Here is a 23,458-nt window from a genome sequence, read left to right as displayed (position 1 = left end):
CACAAATCTGTCGGTACTATACGGTTATCCGGACCACACCTGACCACACGTGACCACAACCGCTCTTGGTTGGTCGTAACCCCAGTGACGGGTAGGTTTAGGGGCGGGGTTGGGGTAGGTCATCACATGTGGTCCGGATAACCGTATAGTACCAATCTGTCATATAGGCTACATAAAATTATAATGAGAATATTATAATTGTGCGCTTGGGGCATGGATTTTAAATGGTGAGACTTTTGTTATTGTAATCAGGGTCTCAAAAATTATATAAAAATTTGGATTTAGATTTGTCGGCCAATATATCGGTCATCGGCTTTCAAACATAAAGAATTATCGGTATCGGCCAAAATTTTCAGATCGGTGCATCCCTAGGGAATACCGAATTTAACACTCATTTTTAACTTACTGCCCCAGAAAGATTGTCCTGAGGGCCCATGAAACAGGGTCATGTAGGGCCCTATAATTTCCGCGATCACGGAATCGCGGACGGAATCGCGGAATTGGCAAATTAACGCGGAATCTAGTGTCAACGCGGAATTTCGCGGAATTTTACATATTTGGAATAAATTTCTGTTTTAGTGTGGGAGAAAAACGTATGTATGAGTAAAATCGCATATTACTGAAAGAACGAGCAGAGAGAGGCCCGGTCGCGCGCGCGTCTTCAAACTGTCTTGCTCTCTCTCACTCCCTCGCGCTTATTAATCTAAATCAATTGAGAATTGACACAATGGTAAAAGATCGGAAGAACGAAGTTTCACGTGGAGCATTCGGATATTTTTTCCTGAATTAGGCTACGCTGGGTGTGAATTGTGCAAAAAAACAAAGTGCTTTTTTACCTTGCCTTCTCTGAAAAGCGTTCCGCCCATTCAGCTGACATAAAAAACACTTTCAATAAACTAAACAAAACCTATCCAATGATGAAATGTTTTCTGTGTTGACAAATCTCGTGCGATGTCCTAACTGGCGGGATAATCACACAACGCGTACAAGTCTGCTAATGATACGTCCGATTCGCGAACTAATGACTCCTTTGAACCGATTCACTTTAATGAATGGTTAAAACAACTGATCTGTCCAACACTGAATCGGTTCGGTGTATAACAAAATCGGTAACACTTTACAATAAGGTTCCATTTATTAAACTCTAGTTAACTAGATCAGTTAACATTAACTATTGATAAACTGCACTTCTACAGCATTTATTAATCTTTATTAATATTAATTTCACCATTTAGTAGCCTACATTATTTAAATGAAAAGTTGTATTTGTTAACATTAGTTAGCTTAATGCACTGTGTGAAGTAACATAGTAAAAATACAGGGTTAGGGTTAACTAAGATTAACAAAGATTAATAAATACAGTAACAAATGTATTGCTCGTGGTTCATGTTAGTTAGCCTAATACATTCACTAATGTAAACAAACCAAACCACATTTAACACCTCTTAAAATGAGAATTTTGTTTGTTACCTCAATAAATTTAGGGTCATTCCTATTTTATTTGTGTACATTTTAATCATTAACATTAAAAACACTCTTTTTACAACTAAAATAACAGTAAAGGGTTAAAAAAAACTGAATCCCCAAAAATTAAAACGGAAAAAACGGAATTTGCAAAAATTAAAACGGAAAAAACGGAATTTGGGAAAAAATAAAACGGAATTTGGGAAAAAATAAAACGGATTTTATAGGGCCCTAGTCATGTATATTAGTAGCCCTTTCAAATAAAAATCCGTTAAGACAAGTCCCCGGCCCTTTCCTTTAAATCGCAGTAGAAGTCCCTCGTGTCTACACATTCGAATTGTGTAATACATTAGATTTGAGGAACCTTTCAATAGTAGTCAAATGGGCTAGCATAAATACATATTAACATAAATATGATGAAAAGAACATCACAATTTAAAGTGATGCCAAAAGAGCTTTAAAAAGTAACTAGTTAAATCAAAAAAGTAGAAAGATTAGTGGTGGCTTTGCTACGAAATTGAGAAATGGCCTACTTACCAATTAGAAATCCCTTTTCAATTGTCAAAGCTCTTGTAATCTTGAATGACTGCTTAATTTCCTATGGCAAAACTGAGTGATCTGATTAAGCTGTAAAACGTGTCATAACAGCAGGGCTGCCTGCCAGCGTGCTATTGTGAAGCGAAGGGAACCGGGCAGAGCTAAACCGGCGGATCACTATGGGGTTCCAATCTCAGTTAGCCTTGTGCCGTGTAGAGAGACTGGCTAAGCGACAGGGCCCTCTATAAGTCTGGGCACTGAATAGAATACCGAGGGGGAAATGCTCATACTATTCTTCTATGACTAATACATAATTCACACGGTATACAAAGCTCGGGCACAGCATGGGCCAAATTTCAGACAGTCTATTCAAGAAACAAAATACGCATTTTTAGGAGTCATATTGATGTTATCAGTGTGACCCCATTATTTGAGCCATGAAGGCGAACATACATTTCCACTGACGCTATAGTTTCCACTGACACCACGACAAAGGTATAGCTCTGGACTGCAGACAGCACAGTAAGCCTTTGTTTCAATCAGTCAGTATTTCATCGCCTGCTAATAAAAGTCAGACCTTGTGAGGGTAGGATGCAGCAGGTGACACTACATACAAGCATCCAAGCATGCCATGCATATCAGAAGGTAGAGTTGCTTCATTATTAAGACTGAAAGATTAGAGTTTGCTGTAGGGATGCATGATATATTAGCCACCATATCGGTATCGGACGATATATGTTCATTTTTAATGTTATCGGCCCGATACAATTTTTTGGCTGATATATTAAAGCCGATGGTTAATGAATCATTTCCTTCAGCTGAGACACTTCAGATGCGCACTGTACACCATGATGGTTTTGATTTGCTTGAGATAAGATTGGAATCACTTAGTGAAGTGCAACATGTGCAGCGCAAGTCTGTCATATAGGCTACATAAAATTGTAAGGAGAACATTATTATTGTGTGCTTGGGACATGGATTTTAATGGTGAGACTTTTGTTTTTGTAATCAGGCTCTCAAAAATTATATACAAACTTGATTTAGATTTAGATTTAGATTTAGATTTATCTGCCAATCTATCAGTTATCAGTTTTCGCTATAGGCCGGTACATCCCTAGTTTGCTGCTCTGCCGAACATATTATTCATAATACCAAGTGTCAGATACGTATTAGGTATTAAGACCTAGCAGCAACGTGAATAGTAATGCAAGCATAACTATTATTATTGTTGTTCACACTGAAATATTTTGTTGACTGGATTGGACTATAAAATGGGCCAAATATGGACCTGAGCCATATCTATCAGAATATCAAAGAAACTTGGGATAGTCACCAACCAGAACATCTGAGCAAGCACCCATAATACCCTATTTTTAACATTTTCTTCAATGGAGGAGCAAAACTAATTAAAGGTCAAGGCACTAATATTGTCCCTTTGTAGCTCTCCATCAGGAACATGTGCTATATTTTGACTTTAAATAACAAAAACGCATTACTGCTGATCAAGCCTATTAAATAGGTAAGTGAAGTATTCTCATGGAAACACTGCCCAAAAGCCCCCAATTGACATTGGTATTGATCTGCGACCCCAGCGTGTTCATGCACGAGAAAACTGTGTCTGAAAGAGCCTGCAGAAAACTGCTATGGACATGGTGCCGTTTTAATCTGGGATCAAACTGAAAATCCCTTCCCCCAAGAGTTCAATCAAGGTCAGGTCAGCGATTAAACCTAATGTCTACAGAGAGGTAATAAACCAATGGAGCTACAGCTGTGGTCTGCACACTGACTCTGCACTTTTCTATATGTTACCCTAAAGACTATATACCTGCTCACACATCTCTTCCAATGAAAGAAAGAAAATGTTCAACTGTAAGCGGAGACAGCGAAAGAGCTAATAAAGACAAATAGGGATGCAACAGCAAAAAAAAAAAATCTATAATAAAAATAATCAGTAATGAATTTTTATTGTCGATTAACTCGGATGTCTGTGATGTGGCACAGAAACTTCTGTCAATGATGTCACTTTGCACTTTTTGCTGGGAGGAACAAGTTTACGACCAAAGTTGCCTAAATTATGGGAGAATTATGTATTAAAAGCTTCAAAGAAAGTCATGAGCATGTGGGGTGTCAGGTGCTTCGACAGATTGCTTGTGCTTTTTATTACTTACATGCTGTTATATTGCTAAAATAATCTTATTGGTAAATGTCTCAAATCTCAAAAGTTAATTGAGTGCATCCTAACAGTAGGTGTTTTGCTGTTAAAATTAAAATACTCCTAAGAGCGCGTTTGTGATTTAGCTTTCCTATAAAAAGAGATTCAAATAGTTGTAGCCCTAGAGATAAATAAAGAAATGGATAAATAAAGTATGAGCAAAATAAAGATAGACAGAGCAGGAAGGGTCTAAAACTAGTCATTACAAAAGCTGTTAAATTTCAGCTGCAGTCACATTCTCACAAGCTATATCGAATGGGATGGTAGGTAAATGCATTTGTGTTTGACATTAAGGGCTTTTCTTTGAAATGTCAAACACACCGACATGCAGGATATTCTTTGTCTAGTCTAACTGTTTAGTAGTCACTGTTTAGTAGGGAAGAAAGATCTTCATCTCAATCAGACATTGTGTAGATATTAGCATACTGTCTATGAGCTGCCTGAGCCAAGGCTCATGTAGCGAGCAGCAGCAGCAATGGGACAACCGCAGCAAACCTCCCAATAGACTGCAGATGCACTAAAATGCAGCAAGATGCCATTCAAGTGTAACGGACCTGCTCACAACTGATAACATCTGTATGTTTAGAGTGAGATGCAACAGTGCTGTTTAAAACCATCCAAAGAGTGGGTGTTCCTTCCTCTATACCTCCTGGACCTGTTTTTTGCAAAGCAAAGAAAGTGCAAAATAATGATTATGTACCATCTACAGGCGATGTTTTCAGTCTGCTGCAAAGTCCATTAACGTCCGCAAAAGATTCCTGGATTTTGTATAATCCTTCAGCTCCTCGCAGTTCCATGAGAGAGCGCAGATCATTAAGCGAGACCCCAAACTCTCCATCGTGATTGGGCTCTGCCACAGAGTTCTTCACCCCGCTGTATGAGTTGTTAGCCATGTCTCCCGGCTACACCGCGACTCAGCAAGGGTGGAAAAATGGAGTCCCAAAAGGAGAGCTATATCCTCAGGAGACCAATGCCAGTAGTTCCCATAAACAGCTGACGTCCTTCAGAGGAGGAGGAGGAGGATGCCCGACTGCAGGTGGCAGGACTGGGATAATTCACAAGCCATTCTCCTCAGCCCGTGGCGTTACTTTCATTGTGAATGAAACCTTAAACAATCAGCCCAAGGACCTGCAAAAAAAAAAAAAAAGAATGTTTGAGTATAAATAACATTAATATTAATTTTACTAAATGTGCAAATCCCCAAATAGATAATAGATTTGTTAGTTGATTTCAAAACAAAATGTCAACAACAAAAAGCACCTTAAGTTTAGAAAACTCCCCACTGGGACTATACTTAGTAAGAACGAACTCATTGGCTGCGTTTCAAGGTGACATGCTACCCACTTTTACAGGCACAACTATGTGGGTAGCGTGGGAACTGACTTGCCATCTTAACTATGTGAGAGACAAAAAAAGCCTTTTCTCCCACCCCCCACCCCAACATTATACATGGCTTTTTCGAGCAACAAGAAAATGCTTTGAATTTGGAAACTCGTGGAATAGAGCACAAATGAAAAGAGTCTAATAAGTGTTAATGTACAGATTTCACTGCCAGAATACTTTTAATTATATAGTCCGTCAATGCTGCCTAAATTCTGTGTTTGAGAGCAATGGCCAAGGTCATAGTTCCAATTCCCAAGGAATGCACAAACTGATTAAATGTATACATTGAATGTAATAAAAGCATCTGCCAAATGCACAAAATGTAAATGCAATAACTGCACTTGAAGTGACAAAGTGTAAATAAGCCCAATGAGACTGCTTGGACAATATCTTCAAGAACACTCCATATCTATAACATGCCCTCAAACCAAACAACACACTATCAGACTTTACAGTTGAACCCCACTGGACTTTCAATGAACACTTTCTTTGGGACTATTTTAGTAGATAATAGGGCTAAATAAAATGCAGACAATCAACACATTGTCTGTCCGAGCACCATACAGCCCGTCTCTCCCTTTAGTCATGTGGCCATTCATACCCTACCAGCCTCTACTATCCTTGCCTTTATCAGGAAGATTTCATTAAATTACATTATTAGAATTATAATAAAGGAAATTATCCAGCAGCAGTAGGGGTGATCTGAACAGATTTAAGGAGGACCAGATATGAGGATGAGAAGATGGTGTTGTTGAGAGTGCTTTTGTTCTGTACACAGAGATAAAAAGTGTAGTAGCCCTCCAGGACTGATTTACTTGAAGTAGTACATGCAGAGCGTGGAACAGCATGCTTCTCTGTAACAGGCTACCAGCTGGGCTATCAACTTCTCTCACAGCCAATGTCATGAACACTGCAGAAAAAAATTAAGAGAACAATCTTAGGCTAAAACTACTCTCTCAGGTGCTGAAACTCTGGACTTGACCTTTTTATGAAGCCGAGATAAAAAGTGTTCCTTCCTGCACAACTAAAAATAATCACAGTAAAACATCAAGAGCATTAGCAAATAAAGTCTAAAGTAAGCCAGTCAACAAGCACGGTTTTATCTGTTATTCAAACTGGAAGTGAAAAGGGAAACACCCAAGAGCTTTGCACTACAACGGCTAACTGTGTTCCTCCCTTTTGAAGTAGCAACTGGTCCTAGAATGTGTCTGTGAAAATCGAAGATGGGTTAAAACAGAGCTTCCTGAAATGACTGTCATGTCAAGCATTCGTGGTACACGTTTCATTATCACAGTTCGTTCTGACGATTCAGAAAGAAAAGGCACTGTAAATAATGTGTGCAGGTTTCAAGCAGATAACCTCTGTCCTAAACAGTCAACCTCTTTTTTCTCCCAGTTATCATCTATGAGTGACTGCACGGCCACGATGAGGGAAGTGCCAAACCTTTGCTTAGCGTGACAGTTTCAGGTTGCAGAGCAGGTCACATGTCACAACAGTGGAAAATCATTGTGATTGGATCTTCAAACCAACAGCTAGCACAGTATGGTTGAGCAACAGTAATGTTAACCCTTGCCATACAAAGCTAGAGGACAGTTTTGGACCTGCACCTGTGGACTGCCTTAAGACTAATACTTTAAGCATCATATCATATACTTATAAGATATGGTCTAATGGTCCTCACAAAGAAACAGGCATTTATGCCTGGCATTGAGTAATTTCATGCATTTAGCCACCATTCTATCCACCCTAAAAACTATACGCTTATCTATGCACCTGTGAATAAATAGGCAGGTTCGCATGAGATCAAAGAGCTCCCTAATGACAAAATGTAAAGTTGCAAACCTAAGAAAACTTAAGGAAAACCCTCTCGTTCTTGGTTGGCAATTGGAGACCCTACACTGTACAAGCCAACTTCACGCTAGTCAAGGACAGCGATTCCAGGGATCCCTCTGCAGTAGAGCTGTCGGTAATGGGGTATTTTTAGCAGCCTCAGACAACCCATCCCCCTTGCTGGCTGTTGCTGAAATGGGTCAGGCCATTTCTATGTGGAGGGTACAATGGCAGAGACACCCCGCCTTACTCATGCTACATGTTTCAGAGCACTTAAGGCCACTTCACACCACAGACTGGGCACTTCTACTATACCCTTAGACACTGATCCTGCCAACTTCACAGTAGCTTGCCACCCACTCAACCACACAAAGCACAACTCCTCAAGAAGAACCTGAATGACATCTCCAAAAAAAAAAAGAAATCCTTCATGCTGAAAAATAAATTGCTTCATATTTCTAGGGCGCAATGATGCAGAAAACATGGAATCCAGTCAATGGAATGCACTTTACAATGCGAAATGTCACGGAATTTGCCACAATTTGAATGAATAAATCAAAAGTAGGGCTATAGACTGCCATTTTAAAAAGTCTGAACATTTTTATTAAATTATAAAGCTCAATTCAGAAGAAAATACAACAATCCATACGGCACTATTGTTGTTAAAGAAATTGTTATAAATTATTAAATTAATCAAGTTTTATGAATTCAAATGAGACATCCGTTTTGATTATTAAAAATTAAAAGGAAAACAGAACTTGGTAAAGAAATAAAACAGATTTCAAAGGGCCCTAATTATTCTTTCTGCTTTGTTAGATGAGCACAGTGGGAAACCTATTAAAAAAAATGCAAACGGCTAGCCTACGTACTTAAAAGCTCAGTGCTTTCGTGTTCTCACCAGGGCCTAAAACCGCATATCTAAAGAAGTGATTTTAAAGAACTGAAACCTTTAAGTTGATTGTTATGGGTGCCATTCACAGCACACAAGCCATCCATTTGCTCCGACCCCTGCCTCCATGTCTGACACTTGCACAGTAAATCAGAGATGACTGGAACTATTAGAAGTGATGGGCATGATGAGGCTTCAGAATTTATATTTGCTTAACTCATTGAATGTCACTTGGTGAATGGATGCGGGCATGACCGACATGACTAAAGGTTCTGTTTCTGTCCAAACACAATCTGTTTATATTTAGATGCACACTTTTTAAAGACAGCACCTGTGCACCAGTCAAAGAAAGAGTAGCCTACTGCTTCCGCATTCCTTAGAGGGGGGAAACAGGATTTCACTAACTGTTTTTACTGAGCATCAATTCTTCATCTGTTTGAAGGTGGCAATTTACCCCAGTAATTTATGGTAGAAGAAAATATATAACATTTTTCTTATTTACAGACCTACTTTAGACTGGGGACAGAAAACACATTTGCCCCTAAGATGGCCATTTTATCTCTGTCATCAACATCTGATTAAGGCATGATGCTATACAGTAATTAAATAGCAACATTATTCAAATGTACTTAATAGCACAGCGCTCTATTTTTAGCTGTTTATAATAGCTTATGAGGGGTTGAATGTCACCTCAGATTAATGTGACACCAAGGCAGTGGCCTCTTACATAAACAATACTAGAGAGAGGGGCTAAGTTACCCTTTTTCCATTCTAGTCATTATGTTACATTCACATTTACTTAATATAATATTACGTTACAGCTTTTACTACAATTGTTTGACCCATTTTGTTTGACGACACTGTTTAGTTTGATTTCGTTGGAGGTACAACCAAAATCTATAATCAAATAATTTGGGTTTACAGTATTGAAATTAAACAAAACGATATACTATTTTATTTGTGCAACAGACCACAAAACTCATGGTTTGGATCATATTACCGTTTGAGTCACGGATAGGATAATTTTTTGGATCAGCAACAATAAATAAATAAATATGGGTGGAGGCAAATGTAAATTTGCTTTCCATTTAAAGAACACTTAGTTCTTTAGTTCAGACATTATTAAAGACAAGTGAACTGTAATTAGTAAAATACAAATACACTACACTGTAAACCCTAAAAAAAAAAAAAAAAAAAAAATTATCAGTAACCTCGACTTAAGTTATGGCATTTACAAGTTTAAGTAAAACGATTAGATTTTGAGTTTGTAGTACTTGTGTGATAATTTCCCTTAACTTGAAATATTGAGTACATTGTAAAATCTAAATTGATTACTATAAGAGCATGTTTATTGTATATAAATGTAAATTTTGATGAGGCTGACTCATATTATAAACATTATTATGTCTCATGCAGTAAAATGCTAACAACCAAAAGCACGCCAGTGCTAATATAATTAACAGAGACTACAACTACAGGCATGTACACCAGGTTAAACAACACACAGCATATGTAGTCTAGAAGTTTCACAGCCCATCCTCGACCTTATCACAGGCTCTACTTTTCAGCACAATGGTAACTGCAACAACAGAAAGCCCTATAAATCCCAACACAACAGACCATTGAACACTAAAATTTCTCTCCACGTATTAATCTTGTGCAAAAACACACAAAATAACACTTAATTCATAATTTTTCTCCTCATACAATCTGACGCAAAGCATGCTGGGAAAATGATCTGCCCAGTTTCAGATAAATTTCAGTTTCTCTTAATCAAAAGAAACAAGTTCAATAAACTCAAAATAATGAAACAATTAAGGTTACTTAAAATGTGTCAGTTTCATTAACTCAAAAGAAAAATTAAGTTCTTAATACTCATCATAGCAACATTAATCTATGATCAATGCCCTACTCAAACCAATTAATTATTCTGAGCATTAGGGTTTACAATTTAATTACAAGCATAAATAAAAATAAATATAACAAAGTTACAAATAAAGTAAGGTCCAACAGTAGCAGGTAAACAAATGTAATAATTAGGCTAATTGTAAAATAGCACTATCGTGTTCACTGTATAAATTAAATATAGATTCATCTTTGTTTTGTTGTTTGATTAGCATTAGTGACACAGATCACTGCAGAGCTAATGCACCGATCCAATATACTGATACACGTCCGATTTCTGGCCTGGTCCGTATAGGATCATGGATCAACTATGCTCCCTTACACCCCTATAACAAAGCAATGCATCGTTCCAACATTCGTTAGGAAAACTACTTTCTCTTAAGTCGGCATTTAATGGAAGTTTCAATAGTCTTTTCTTCCCTATTGTGACATATATCCGGCTTCTTGAACAAGAAAAAAATGTAGGGAGGGACTTGACTTTGTCCTATGTGAATTGATTGGATCGTTGTAATTTGCCATGATCTCATGTGAGTGACAGGTTGTCCCGCCCTCACGCCGATTAACACGTCATCAGAGAAGAGATGTCGTTGCAAGATGGAGGGGAGGGGGGGTATTTTGATTAAAGATTACAAGGGCACATGAAGTTCATAAAAAATATTGATGTGCACAGACAAATCATTTAATAATAAAATGCAAAGTTCCGTAAAAAATATGAATTGTTAATTTTGATTTCATGCAGGTGACTAAGTTGCAACCTGCTAGAATGCTCTAAGAACATGTGCTTATATTAAAACATAATACACTTTCCATCAATATAATATATAACATTATAATATGACAATAATACTAATATATGCATGGCAATAAGATTAATCCTAATCATCATTTGCAAGCAAGCTGCTTCTCACAGAGCTTAAGTAACAATTCTACTATAAACTTTAGGAAAAATACTTCATTGCATATTAATATGTACAGAAAAAAATAGATATAAAACCAATAGATATACAACTGGGCCATGCTCATGCACATAACAGTCCAAAGGCCTCTGAAGCTCAATTGACAGTCAAAGGTTAGCCTAGTCTATGTTAAGGGTAAATCATTAAAAAATGAAACCATTACTTAAGTCAAATCATATATTTCCATCCTGCAATAAATCAGAAAACACTTTTTAACAAAGAAAGTTTGATGCTAAGCTGTTGCAATATGGACAACTTTGCTCTGAAGAATACTGAATGGAATTTAGAAATTGTCTCTGTTATGCATCAGGAACTGTTGTTATTACAATGACTTAATATGTTCACCACAAACACATTTAAATCTCAATTTCCTAAGTAGTGATCTACACATATCAAAGGTCAGCGTATACACTACACATAAATCATTTGTGTAGAAGACCAAAAAAAAAAAAGGTGCACAAATACACCCTTAGGATTTGAGTAAGAGAAAGCTGAATATACACTGTAGACTCAAGGTCAAATTCAGCATTGCTGTCATACAGCGAGGCTTTATCATGGGCTGCAAAAGCTTAAGCAAAAGAAGCAACAAGGCAGCGAATGATGTACGCCAAGAAGCAACAGACCTGACACGATATTTAAACGCACACCGGGGTCTATCTAGAAATTCTAGGTGCCATATTCAATCTCAACACATTAGGCAGACAGTAGACGCAATAAGTCAGCCGATTAGATTGGGTACATTGTGTTTTGCACATCTGCTCCTTCAAATACGATCCTAGCAAATTTGACGTGTCGCACAGCGCTTGTTCCAGTCTCCATGCCCAGTCACACATGACAGGAGGAATTAGGACTGTATACTACAACTGTTGACACGAATGCGCCAAGCTTAAAGGGACAGTTCAAAAATAAAGAAAAAAATATAATTTACTCACTCTAATGATGTTTGTTACACACCTTACTTTCTTCACAATTAAATAACCGATATCCAGTGACACATACATTTTTCCATACAATGAAAGTGAATGGTGGCTGCAGCTGTCATTCTGACTAACATCTCTTAACACGAAAGTCACACGGTTTTGGAACAACATAGTGGTCCGTAAACGATGACCCATTTGCCATTTTTGAGTCATATAGCATTTTAACGTTGGTTAAACGAAAATTGTTGTAAAACACATAGCGAAATGCGATAACTGACAAGCAGGTAACGTTATGGTTCGAAAAGCAAGTTGACAGTTGAAGCGTCCTCGCATTTGGCTTTAGCCTGCTAGCGGTCTCAACACAAGTCATACTGTCAAAAAGGGTGCACTGTTTTAACCAGACCAACATCATACCTTTTCCCGAAACTGAAGGGGACTCCAACTTCCAGTCGCAATTCAAACGGTCATTTTTGGGTAAAACCCTAAAAATACCCGGCTGGCGAAAGTCACAAGCCACCGACCGTCCGACAGACAGACAGAGACGGTCGCTTAACAAGTTGGCTCGTTTGACACAGCATTTCATTGGAGCGAACTGGAGAAACCGTCGCTTGAAATGCAAGAAAATCATAGAGACTGTACTTTCTAGTGAGTTAGCGTTCTTATATTAGGTACCGAATAACACTCAAGGGTTCTGTAACGGTAACAACGCGAGTATTTTATATGAGGGCTTTTAAACGACTGACTGCGGTTAAAATAGCATGGTCACCCGGTCTAGGATAACGAGTAAAAAAACAACACAAAATGTACAATCTCCAGTCTATACATTTTAAATTATGTTAAAGCTCCGAATTATTTATTTCAACATGAGTATTTCGAAAATACACGCTGTATCGCATGATCGAATCTGTAGAAACGCGGCGCGCGCAGTCGAACACATTTCAGAAGCTTCATACGTCAAAAGCAACTTTCCAGCGTGCACTACACATCAGCCCAGCATCTCAACATGGTGTGATATATTAAAACCCCCATTGATTTTCCACACACCCCCTCCCCTGCAGTGACAATAGGCAGGCGTGGGTTAAAAATGCACAGCAGCCTGGTTGCCTTCTTGCCCCTTTCTCTGCCAGCTACCAACTAGCAGGAGTTGCCTAGCCAATTTGGCTAGCTGATAATAACGCAGGCTAACGTAAAGCACGGTGGATGTAGACAATCAGCAGAGAGGAAGCAAAAAAAAAAAATGGTGCATTTCAAATGCAGTAAACCCACAAGCATGCATGCGAGAAATGGTGAAATTACACTCACAAAGCTCTCCGAACGGTGCCTCAGAGATCCCCCTCACTCTCTCGGTCTCCCTCAGACTCACTCTGCCGTCTATCTAGCTCTTCCAATCTGCAGAGAAATCCCTCCCACAGCCTCGCGTAGCCTGAGACATGTGATGCAACGTCAGGAGGACGGGCACTGACACACAGGATGATCCTCATTGGCTGAGACGAGATGTCAATCACATTGGGCGCACCCTCTGCTCAGCGTCCGCGCGCATTAACATAATTTATAAAGATGTTCCAGAGACCGGTTAAATGTAAAATCACTTGTTCCGCGTCGTTGTTCATTTTAACCTAATAAACGGCACGCTTCAGCACGTGCTGGCGAGGTTTAGCCCCGCCCACTGTCACGGACGAGTCTTCCCCGGAGGCTAATTAAACCTGACGTCATTCTTTCCATGACGTCGCCCGTTCTCTCTCCACGATTCTGGTCTTGTTTGATTCGCAGTGCGCAGAAACTCATTACTCTCGCTGATCTGAACCGGATTGATGAATTCTGCTGCCTTGATCCTCGCTCACCTTCTTTCCCAAGAATATGCATTAAACATTTTGTCAGTTGGTTTAACTTGGTTAACATATCAATGTGGGTAGTAATTTGAATGATCACGTTGAGTCTCCTTCATTTAAATAGATAACCAACCAGACAGATTGTGCAAAAAAAATGTTGTGCAATCCTGTGTTCTTTCTTTTTGATGCTAATAGAGTGAACTTGCACGACCAGCATTTTTTCTCTCTGCATTTTCATCAAACTCATGTCCACTGAAGCACTTAGTTTAGCAGCCAGTCTGGCATCTTCCTTTAAAACTGCAGTACAAGCCAGGAGCATTTCTGTTTGTGAACCTTTGTTATAAAATATACCAAGTTCTCATGTCAGGGACTACCTGTACCAGAGGCGAATGGAAATCTTTGGTTAGGTAAAAAAACAAAACAACAACTTTTAAATAGATGCCAAGCAAGAAATTAAAAAAAAAAAATGTTACTGAGCTATTTCTCATTTTACATGCAGATACCACAGCTTCCTCTTCATCATGATATATAGATGCCATTTCCTGTTCCTGAGATGGAGTGCTGCAAGACTTTCAAGACTAACCCAACAGTCAAATCTAATCTATTAAAAATGTGATAAAATAGTACTTATTGTAAGATATTTCATTTTTATAAAGCAGCGCCTCGCTTTATTTCAACTATACACATGAATGCTATACATGTAAAAGGATTCAGGCTATTAAAAAAACACACCAAAATTAGCTCAGTTCTTCAAAATGTTTTTAAACTAAGCCTGAAATGATGTTGGAAAAGTTATTCCTAAAAGGAACAATGTTACCAGAAGACTTTTCTTTCCACACCTAATAAAATCCCCATGTACTTCTTGTGGTTGTTTCTTTACAACCTCAGCTGTCATGACAATCATTGTTTGCATTTGTTGATCATGGTGTACTTGAAAGATGATGCCAACAGTAGAAACATGCTGTGGGTTTCCCCATGAAGGCCTCAAAAGAAGCCACAATGCCATCTTCATTCTGTTTTTTTTTTTTTTTTCTACTGACATTTCATACATGTGGCCATTTATTCAAAGTGACTTGCAAATGATGAACAACACACATATGTCTGTGTCTATCTCTCTATATTATATTTATAATACATTTAAATTAGTAAATGTTAAATACGTACATACATACAAGAATATAGAACTTACCTTGATTGATATAATGTTATGATTCAGGTTGTGTATTCAACTCTATGATGAGGTATGTTTTTTGACCCTAATTTATACAGACATATTGTAGACTTGCTTCCATCCAGTAGCAATAATTCTCTAGAAACCCAAAGGTTTTACAATCACACAAGCACCCCGAAAAAAACGGCGGAGTTGATGATAAACAGGCAGCGGCGTTTGTGCTGGGTGCCATTGACAAGATCCTTTCACCTAATGGGTTTTATCATTAACAAGAAGGACATCGCTGCACAAGACCATCTTCAATCCTGTAGAGCATTGGGTTTTGATGTATATGGCAAAACTTCAACTTTGTAAGACCTTTTAACTTGCGTTAAGCAAGGCTCAAAGGTTTGCTAATGTTCAATCAGATAGTGTGGGGAGGGGAGGTGTCAGCGAGTGCATTGATTGCTCAGCTTTTGTGCAAGCAGCTTGTAAATGTGGAGCATGTGATGCATATGTTTGCTGTAGGAATCTCTGGAGTAACCAGTCGATCTATTAGGCCAGACCGCTTCGGTTTGCACCATATTTTCATCTAAAAGTAACATACAGCCCTTGCTAAGCCACAAGAGGCTGACAAACAAGTTTCCTTTCAGGCTTCCAAAACCTCTGAAGTAGAGAGGACATGAATCCTATTTTTATTTGATCCAGTTTCCACTTCTGAGTTTTTTATTTGGAGCCGGCACACAGTGATGCCTGGCCCTTGAGCAGATGTCCCAGCAGCGCACAGATCCGCAAGTGCAGCCACCTTTTTCACTTCTTAATCATATTCTCATACACAGATTCATATGTGCGACCATTCACCTGGCTACACCCCACAGTGTCAAAGTTTAGGGTTTCAGGATATCATTTTTATATTAAAAATGCACAATGAGCAAGCCCATGTATGAAATTGATGTATATCTCATAACAGATTGTCATATTCTTATTTAAATGTGAAGAATTAGTCAGATTTAAAGGGGTGGTATAATGCCCTTTTCACAAGGTGTAAAATAAGTCTTTGATGTCCACAGAGTGTGTATGTGAAATCTTAGCTCAAAATACCCCACAGATATTTTTATACAGCTTTTAAAAATTGTCACTTTTTGAGGGTGAGCAAAAACGCACCGTTGTTGTGTCTGTTCCTTTAAATGCAAATGAGCTGCTGCTCCCGGCACAGGAGGCGGAGCTTCAAGAACTTGAGTCCTTTTACCTCACACAGACATGCACTGAAAATTTCAAAAACTTTTAGCCTTTTATGTGCAAACCGAAGTCAGAAAGATGGAGAGACTCTAGAAGAAGTAACAAGACAACATTTCTGAATGGTTAGTTGGTGAATTTATGGAGCTTATGTGTAGTTATCTTCTAGTCATTGATTAGCTTTTTCTGTCTTGATAATCTATAAATCATGTTCAGGGGGCGGGGTTTATGTAAATTTTAGGATTAGTGATGTCACTAACCCGGGAGGAATGTCGTGTAGTCCTTACCAGCCGTTTGTTGTAGTCCTTAAAAAGCAATTTCTTTAAAAGAACATTTCTCCCTTTGCTTTGAACTTCAAGCATCGTAACTTTGCAGATGTTATTTATGATCAAACAGCAACATTACACACTAACTAAAGTTAGAAAAGTGAAATCATATTCAACCACCCCTTTAAATGGTAATTACAAAATGTCATATTTCCATAAGAGTGCTGAATTTAGTCATTCAGTCAATGTCGGAGAGGAGAGGGGTGAAAACTCCAAACACTTGGTATCTCTGATAAGTCCTGAATGTTTACAGGACTTCTAATCTCAAAAAATGTCTCATGAGGATATAATGAAAACATGGGCACAGATTTATGCTTCTGCCCACACGCGCCGAGACCCGCTGTGAGATCCACCAGTTAAAATGAATGGAGAATATATCTCGTATTTTTCCGTGAGTGTTCGGCCATTTCCGTGGGTGCTTGCCCATAATAAAACTGCTGGAATGGGTTTATAGAGGAGCTGAAGGAGAGACTGTAATTTTGACATGTTTCTTACTTCTGATTGTTATAGTCCACCTCTATTTTATTTACTTGTATTGAAAAATCTTGGGAACGATTTGGTCTGGTGTCCCATACAGGCCTCTGTATGTTTGGGTTAAAGGGCCTATTTCAGTACTGGCAGCGGTTTCACTTGTAGCAGACAATTTAGCCACAGTACTGCTATATTGCACAATATAATTAAACAAGTTACCACTGTTTTAGCAGTTTACAATGAGTAAATGTAAATTGAGTTTACTTAATTCATGCCGCAATGCATTCTGGGAGCCATGGGTGAGCATCCTGAAAATAGGGATGTTTCTTTTTAAATCATTTGTTATATTAACGATTTATTAATAACTTATTATTACATATTTTATAAATGTAAAAAATTCTACAATAAACATTGATGAAATAAATTTAAATCTCGTTTAATTATTTAACAATTAATTTGCCTTAAAAAGGTTTTACTCCAGTAACTTGAGCGCTTCATACATCCATTATAAATCAATAAAAAAGGTTCCATTCCATTCACATTTACAAATACACACAAATAGTGACAGTTCGAAGTAAGTTTACTTTTTTTTTTAATTGTTCTTCTACAACAACTGATGTTCCTCTGCTATTGTGATTTACACCAGCAATACAGTTTTAACTTATATTAGAACCATTTGTGAAAACAAAGGAAAAACAACTGATTTAGGGTGTGCTAATTGTAAACAGTGAGATTAAGCATGGCACAGTTTAGTCAGCACTGGTTTAAGTAATTAAATTTCAAAAAGTCACTTAAGTTTTGTTCTTTCCCATAGCAGTAATCCAAATATGGCAGCTCAAACAGGAGGCAAATTGCTTGAGGTTCTGAAGATAGAAGAGTATTGTTTGTGTATATGAACAATTTTTAAAAGAAATTACAATTACTTCACCTACATGTTTATGTCTTTACAAGTTTGATTTCAAACTTTGAAATAAAAAGGTGTTAAGGTTTTAAAATACTACAGCGACATACATTAAAAAAAAAAAAAAAAAAAAACAATGCTCAGGTATACTGCATCTGCAAAGAAATTTTAAACTGTAAATAAAGCGTAGCACAGCGAAATATATATATATATATTTTAAAAACTGCTCTACTACCAGGTATAACCACTTAGAATGAAACATCCCCACCTCCAACTGAGGCCTGAATTTAAGCAGTTGCTCAGTGATGACCTCTCACTTTTTCTAAAAATGACTAAAAAAAAAAAAGTTCCACTAGTTTAGTTCATGTAGATGAGAGATCTCAAATATATGTGCATCTTTTACAAGCATTACAGTAAAAACTGAAAACCAAAAATATCTATTTGAGGCTACTATTTTGAGCTACCCTATTTTGTGAATATCACTTGCAGTATCAGAATGTGATTGCCATGGCTTGCCTTATAGCTTACCTTTATTGTAATGGAACTGTCCAGGAAAAAAATTAAAGCGGATCCACTTGATCCACTTCAGCAAAGTCAGTGTCGATACTCTGATCTTTAAATGTTTGTTGCTATTCTGTTCTTTTTCTGCAAATTATGCACAGATTGTGCACTGCTGCCTTTCACTGGTAGCCTATACGAACGTCACTTCCTTCCTTTGCACCTGACTGTTTTAAGCGTTACAAAGCAACAAGTACATTATTCAGCCTGTTATTAACTTGTAATTAACTGTAACTTAATAAAACCTAGCAAACAGTATAAATGCTTAGCATGCCGGCAGTGTGAATTGACTGAATATAAACTCCAACAAACATTTGAATGTATGACCTTGCTGAGCATTAGGCCACACATACAGTACAGTGATGTCAGAAGAGGGAAGTTAGCGGCGGTCTTGCTTTCATATCAAGATCTAAGATAAGAATGTTTGCTTAACAAGCGGTTCAGAATGAAAAACAAAGCATTCTTGGGTCAAAAATACTTCTGAGAGGAAAAACTCCTCAGGGCAGGCAATGATGTTGTCATAAGACTTAAAGGTGTCACCACTGAAACTCTGCAAAAATGACAAAAGAGGTGTCATGGAATGTCAGCTGACTCAAATCAATGTGGAAGAAGAGGACAGTGGAAATGGCTCATTATAGCAGACTTGCACAAGAGGGTCCAGTACCCTATCAGTCAGGACACACACACTATTATTACTTCCTCTGGTTATCAATCTCCCTTCTCCAGCATTCTGGCTCTTACTACAGCTTTTTCCACAATGTCAGCACAGAACTTCCTTCATTCTGTTGGGACACAAAAAAGACAGAAAAAGCAGAGAGAAAAGACAGAAGTCAGACTATATTTAGCATTATAATAACATACAGTGGCCTCAAAAGGTTTTTGGATGCTTAAGCCAAACTTAAAATAAATCAAATGTAATATTTTATAGCATAGATCAATAAAATTTGACAAATTTGACTTTCCTGAGCCATTTTTGCTGGTACTTTTTAACTGTCCAAAGGTGAGATTTAGTTTCCCTCAATTTTAGATGCATCCTAGCAGAATAAACGCAAGTGTGAACATGTTCCAGATATGTTTGACACCAGAAAGTGTCCAAATACTTTAAGTTGTAAGTTTTTTTTTTATATAATACTTTTATATTTGTATTTAATATTATTCAGCAAGGATGCATTACATTGTTTAAAAGTAAAAGTAAAGACATTTACATTGTTTCAAAATTCCTGTTTTAAATAAACGCTGTTCTTTCTTCTATTCATAAAAGAATCCGGTAAAATTAGTTTCATGGTTTATACAAAAAATGAAAAAAACTTTTTCAACTTTTGATAAAAATAACAAGAAATTCAGCTTTGTCATCACAGGAATAGATTACATTTTAAAATATATTTAAATAAAAAAGTTATTTAAATTGTAATAACATTTCACAATATTACTGTATTTTTAATCAAATAAATGCAAACACGGTAGGGAAGCATATTGAGCATATTGAACAGTACTGTTTTGCTGTTTTATATTTGCCTGAAAAGAATACCTATGCTACCTTTCTTTATATTAAACGCCACTCTGTTTGATAACCTATTTAATGAAGTAAAATTCATGGATTTCTAAGTGCCCAAACACTTTTTGGGGCCGCTGTATAATAAAATACCAGAAGATATGTAACTAAAAGCAATGTTTAGTGGCAAGACGCGCTATTACATTTCAAACATTCTAAATCCTATAAACATGGGGTTACCGCTATCAGACGCTGCGATTGCTGCAGTATGCGAAACAGGCATGGGTTTCTATTGGGGCAGGTTGTTTGGGGTTAGAGAAACTTAATGAGAAACATTCATTATACCAAACATGTCATCAGACAGCTGTAATTACAATAATTGTCTCTTCTCAGAAATACTACATGGGGGTGAATATGGGGTTTGTGTGGTGTAAGACTCCTTAATTAAGTCAACAATAAACTCCCCTCACTGTCAGAGCGACAGTTATTTTCCATGAGAGAGTAGAAATAGCGTTTGCACAAAGTGCGTCCCGCAAAACATACAAAATGCAGTCTGATGATGCTTCGTTGAGTGTAACGGCAGCCAGGGCGGGGTTATGGGATACGTTAAAGTATAACATTCAAAAATTAGACCGCAAGAAAGATGTTAGTCTGCTTTGGGCAGGGGCATGTTTGTGTTTCCAGTTTCCAGTGGAATTTACAGCAGGAGCTCAGAGGTGAATGGCCCAGTGGAGAAAGACTGCAGCTGTACACTCTCTCTCTCTCTCTCTCTCTCTCTCTCTCTCTGTGTGTGTGCGAGAGAGAAAGAGAGAGAGAGAGAGAGGGGGGGGGGGGGGGGTCTGTGACAAAAACACAGACAGTGGTCTTAGTCAGCACTGGACCGGCAGCCGGGCCGGGGGGCCAAGTTTCCACTTGCGAACAATAATTCACCTCAAGTGCCCAGTGTGTATATGTGCATGTGTGTGAGAGGACATCCCTCATTCTGAGGGCTACAGAAGTGCCTCTCCCGCCCCAACATCCTCCAGTTCCAAACCAAACGATTTCCATGTAAAGATATTTACACTTAATGTTTGAGTGTGTTTGTGTATGTTGTGTAATGGAAGCAGAAGACCTTCTCTTCAAGAAGGTCAATGAACCACCATGGACATTTACACACAGTGAGGGTGGAATATTCCGGGTTCAATACAAGTTAAGTTTAGTCGACAGAATTTGTAGCTCAAAATATAATTTCTCATCTCTCATTCTTTGAAAAGAGCAAACATCGGGGTTATTGCAAGGCACTTTCAAAGGAAGTGAATAGGATCAATTTGTAGAGGATATTTACACTGAGCAGTAAAATAATGTTAACATATTGTTTATTTTTGTGGCTATACTATTGTAACATTTTTTGATTGTCCCCATTCACTTCCATTGTAAATCCCTCACTGTAACCAAGATTTTGCTATTTAAGTCATAGTGCATTTTAAGTCATGCTCCAAAAGAAGCGAATCCAACGTTCAAAGGTGCATTTAGTGCAGATTTACATAGGAAAAACAATGTAAAAGCAGCTCAGTGGAATACAAAAACACATTCTGTGTGTAACACTAAACATCTTGTCTCTAAATCAACATCCAAATAGTGAATTTATAGAACAATCACTATCATACTGATATTGAGGCCTTACAGCATTCGTGTTCAAATGGAGAGCCATCTGTAGGGTGGCAGTGTCTGTATTACTAAATTGGTTGAAACAGATGTATTTATGTGTCATTTTCACCTTTATTTATTGGAGCGCCTGGCTACAAACCAAGTGACCAATCAGTCATCATTTACTCCAGTGTCACAACATTAAAAAAGCAAGCCCTCGATTGACCTGAGCTGGTTATGCTGGATTGTTGAGAATTGGAGCAACTCTTATGGGAAATAGGCGCCCTTTCGTCTCACTCTCTTCCTTTTCCCATGGACTATATACCTGATGTGAACCATGGGGGATAAGAGAGGAAGAGGAAACGGGGTAATACAGTGGGCTTTCACATCCTGAAGTCCAGTAACACAAACACACATGCACATGCCTCCCTTATCTGTAACAGGTACTGGTCATGACCTTAGAGCAGAGGAAGAGACAAAGATGGAGATAGATTATAAAAGAGGGTGAGAGAAAAGATACACTTGAATTGGATATTAGATAAAGATTTTAGATAAAGATATCCAAATTAGATATCTTTCTTGCTGAAAACATGACTCATTTAGTTTCTATTTCTGTAGTGTTGTGAGCCACTCTGAAATCTCATTGGTCCACAATTCTGTATATCAAACATCAAAAAGTTTCTGATTGGCTGTTGTGTTCTGGTCGTATGAGGGATTGTTACTTTCTGAATTTTTTACATCTTTTTGAAGCACCCTCCCCATTGAAATAAATGGATTTGCAGCCTTTTTTGACTCAGTTATCTCCAATGTGTAGGCACCCGTTATGCTCCACACACACCCATGCCACACACGGTGGCTACAGCAGCATCTGTTTTGTGCTGAATGAATGAGTGAGCGTGTGGTTAACCCATAAACAGAGCAGGGAGAAAGTGGAAAGTGAAGTGAAAAATGGTGCTGCACTCAAACTAGACCACAACCATTTTAAGAGCTGAAATTTTCCTACCTCTGACCACTGGAACAAGCAAAGTGTCTACTAGTGCAGCAAAATGATGGCCTGTACTTTGAAAAGAGACATTTGAATAATTTTCTCTGATTCGTTCATCCTCAGAATTTAAATTCATATTTGAATTTTGGTATCGTGAATCAAAAGGCGTATTGTTGTAGTTTCTTACCTCTTGTGATCTCATGGGCCAGTCGAAGCTCAGAAAGAGGCAGAGGAGGGATCAATGATTCTACTACAAAGGAGCGAGTGCAGTCAACTGGAGCTTGAATTATTCCCTCTCTGAATTCACACTATAATCACGCCAGCCCTCAGCATATCAGCACTCTGCAGTGCCATTGTGATTTCTTGTGATGAAGAACAGTGTAGATTCACATCAGACAAAGAAACTGTCAATCAGACTGTCATCCTTTAGTAAGTGCAGCATGATTGTAGACCAATGACAATTCAATGGTGGGCGGAGCCGGACTCTGTGAATGCAAATAAACCTAATTTTTTTTTTTTTTTCATTGCAAAAGCCCTCTTTTTGTAAGCTATTTCTACTTTTGTTTGTAGGCCTATAATGTGTTCAAGTGCAGTGTAGAGCGTGGATGAGTGTTTTCATCTTCAGATTGAGGTTCTATGTTTAATAAGCATTTCAGCAGTGTTCAGTTATTGATGGAAAACATATTTTTTAATGGAAAATATAGGATTGTGAGGATGGTTCATCTTGGTAAATCTGATGGCCCCAAACAAGACAGAGGCTGCCAGAGGTGATTGGTAAAGCCGCCCCA

At 38.0% G+C, this 23,458-nt stretch overlaps 1 protein-coding gene across 5 annotated transcripts in view; it reads right to left on the bottom strand.

Moving 5' to 3' along the window:
• atp2b1a (ATPase plasma membrane Ca2+ transporting 1a) overlaps window positions 1-13,947 on the bottom strand; it is a 33,640-nt gene extending 19,693 nt beyond the window's left edge. For 3 of the 5 annotated variants that reach the window (XM_079868214.1, XM_079868210.1, XM_079868213.1), the window contains exons 1-2: window positions 13,399-13,947; window positions 4,914-5,341 (exon numbers count right to left, since the gene is read on the bottom strand). In XM_079868214.1, coding sequence (XP_079724340.1) covers window positions 4,914-5,106 — 193 coding nt within the window. In that variant the 5' untranslated portion in view covers window positions 5,107-5,341; window positions 13,399-13,947. Of the gene's footprint in view, window positions 1-4,913; window positions 5,342-6,411; window positions 6,507-12,510; window positions 13,089-13,398 lie in introns of those variants that run through there. The other 2 variants (XM_079868211.1, XM_079868212.1) reach the window with 2 other exon arrangements.
• Between the last annotated feature and the right edge of the window lie 9,511 nt (window positions 13,948-23,458).

Source organism: Squalius cephalus, assembly GCF_949319135.1.
Source record: "Squalius cephalus genome assembly, chromosome: 4".
Lineage (NCBI taxonomy): Eukaryota > Metazoa > Chordata > Actinopteri > Cypriniformes > Leuciscidae > Squalius > Squalius cephalus.
This window is presented reverse-complemented; position numbering and strand designations above follow the sequence as displayed.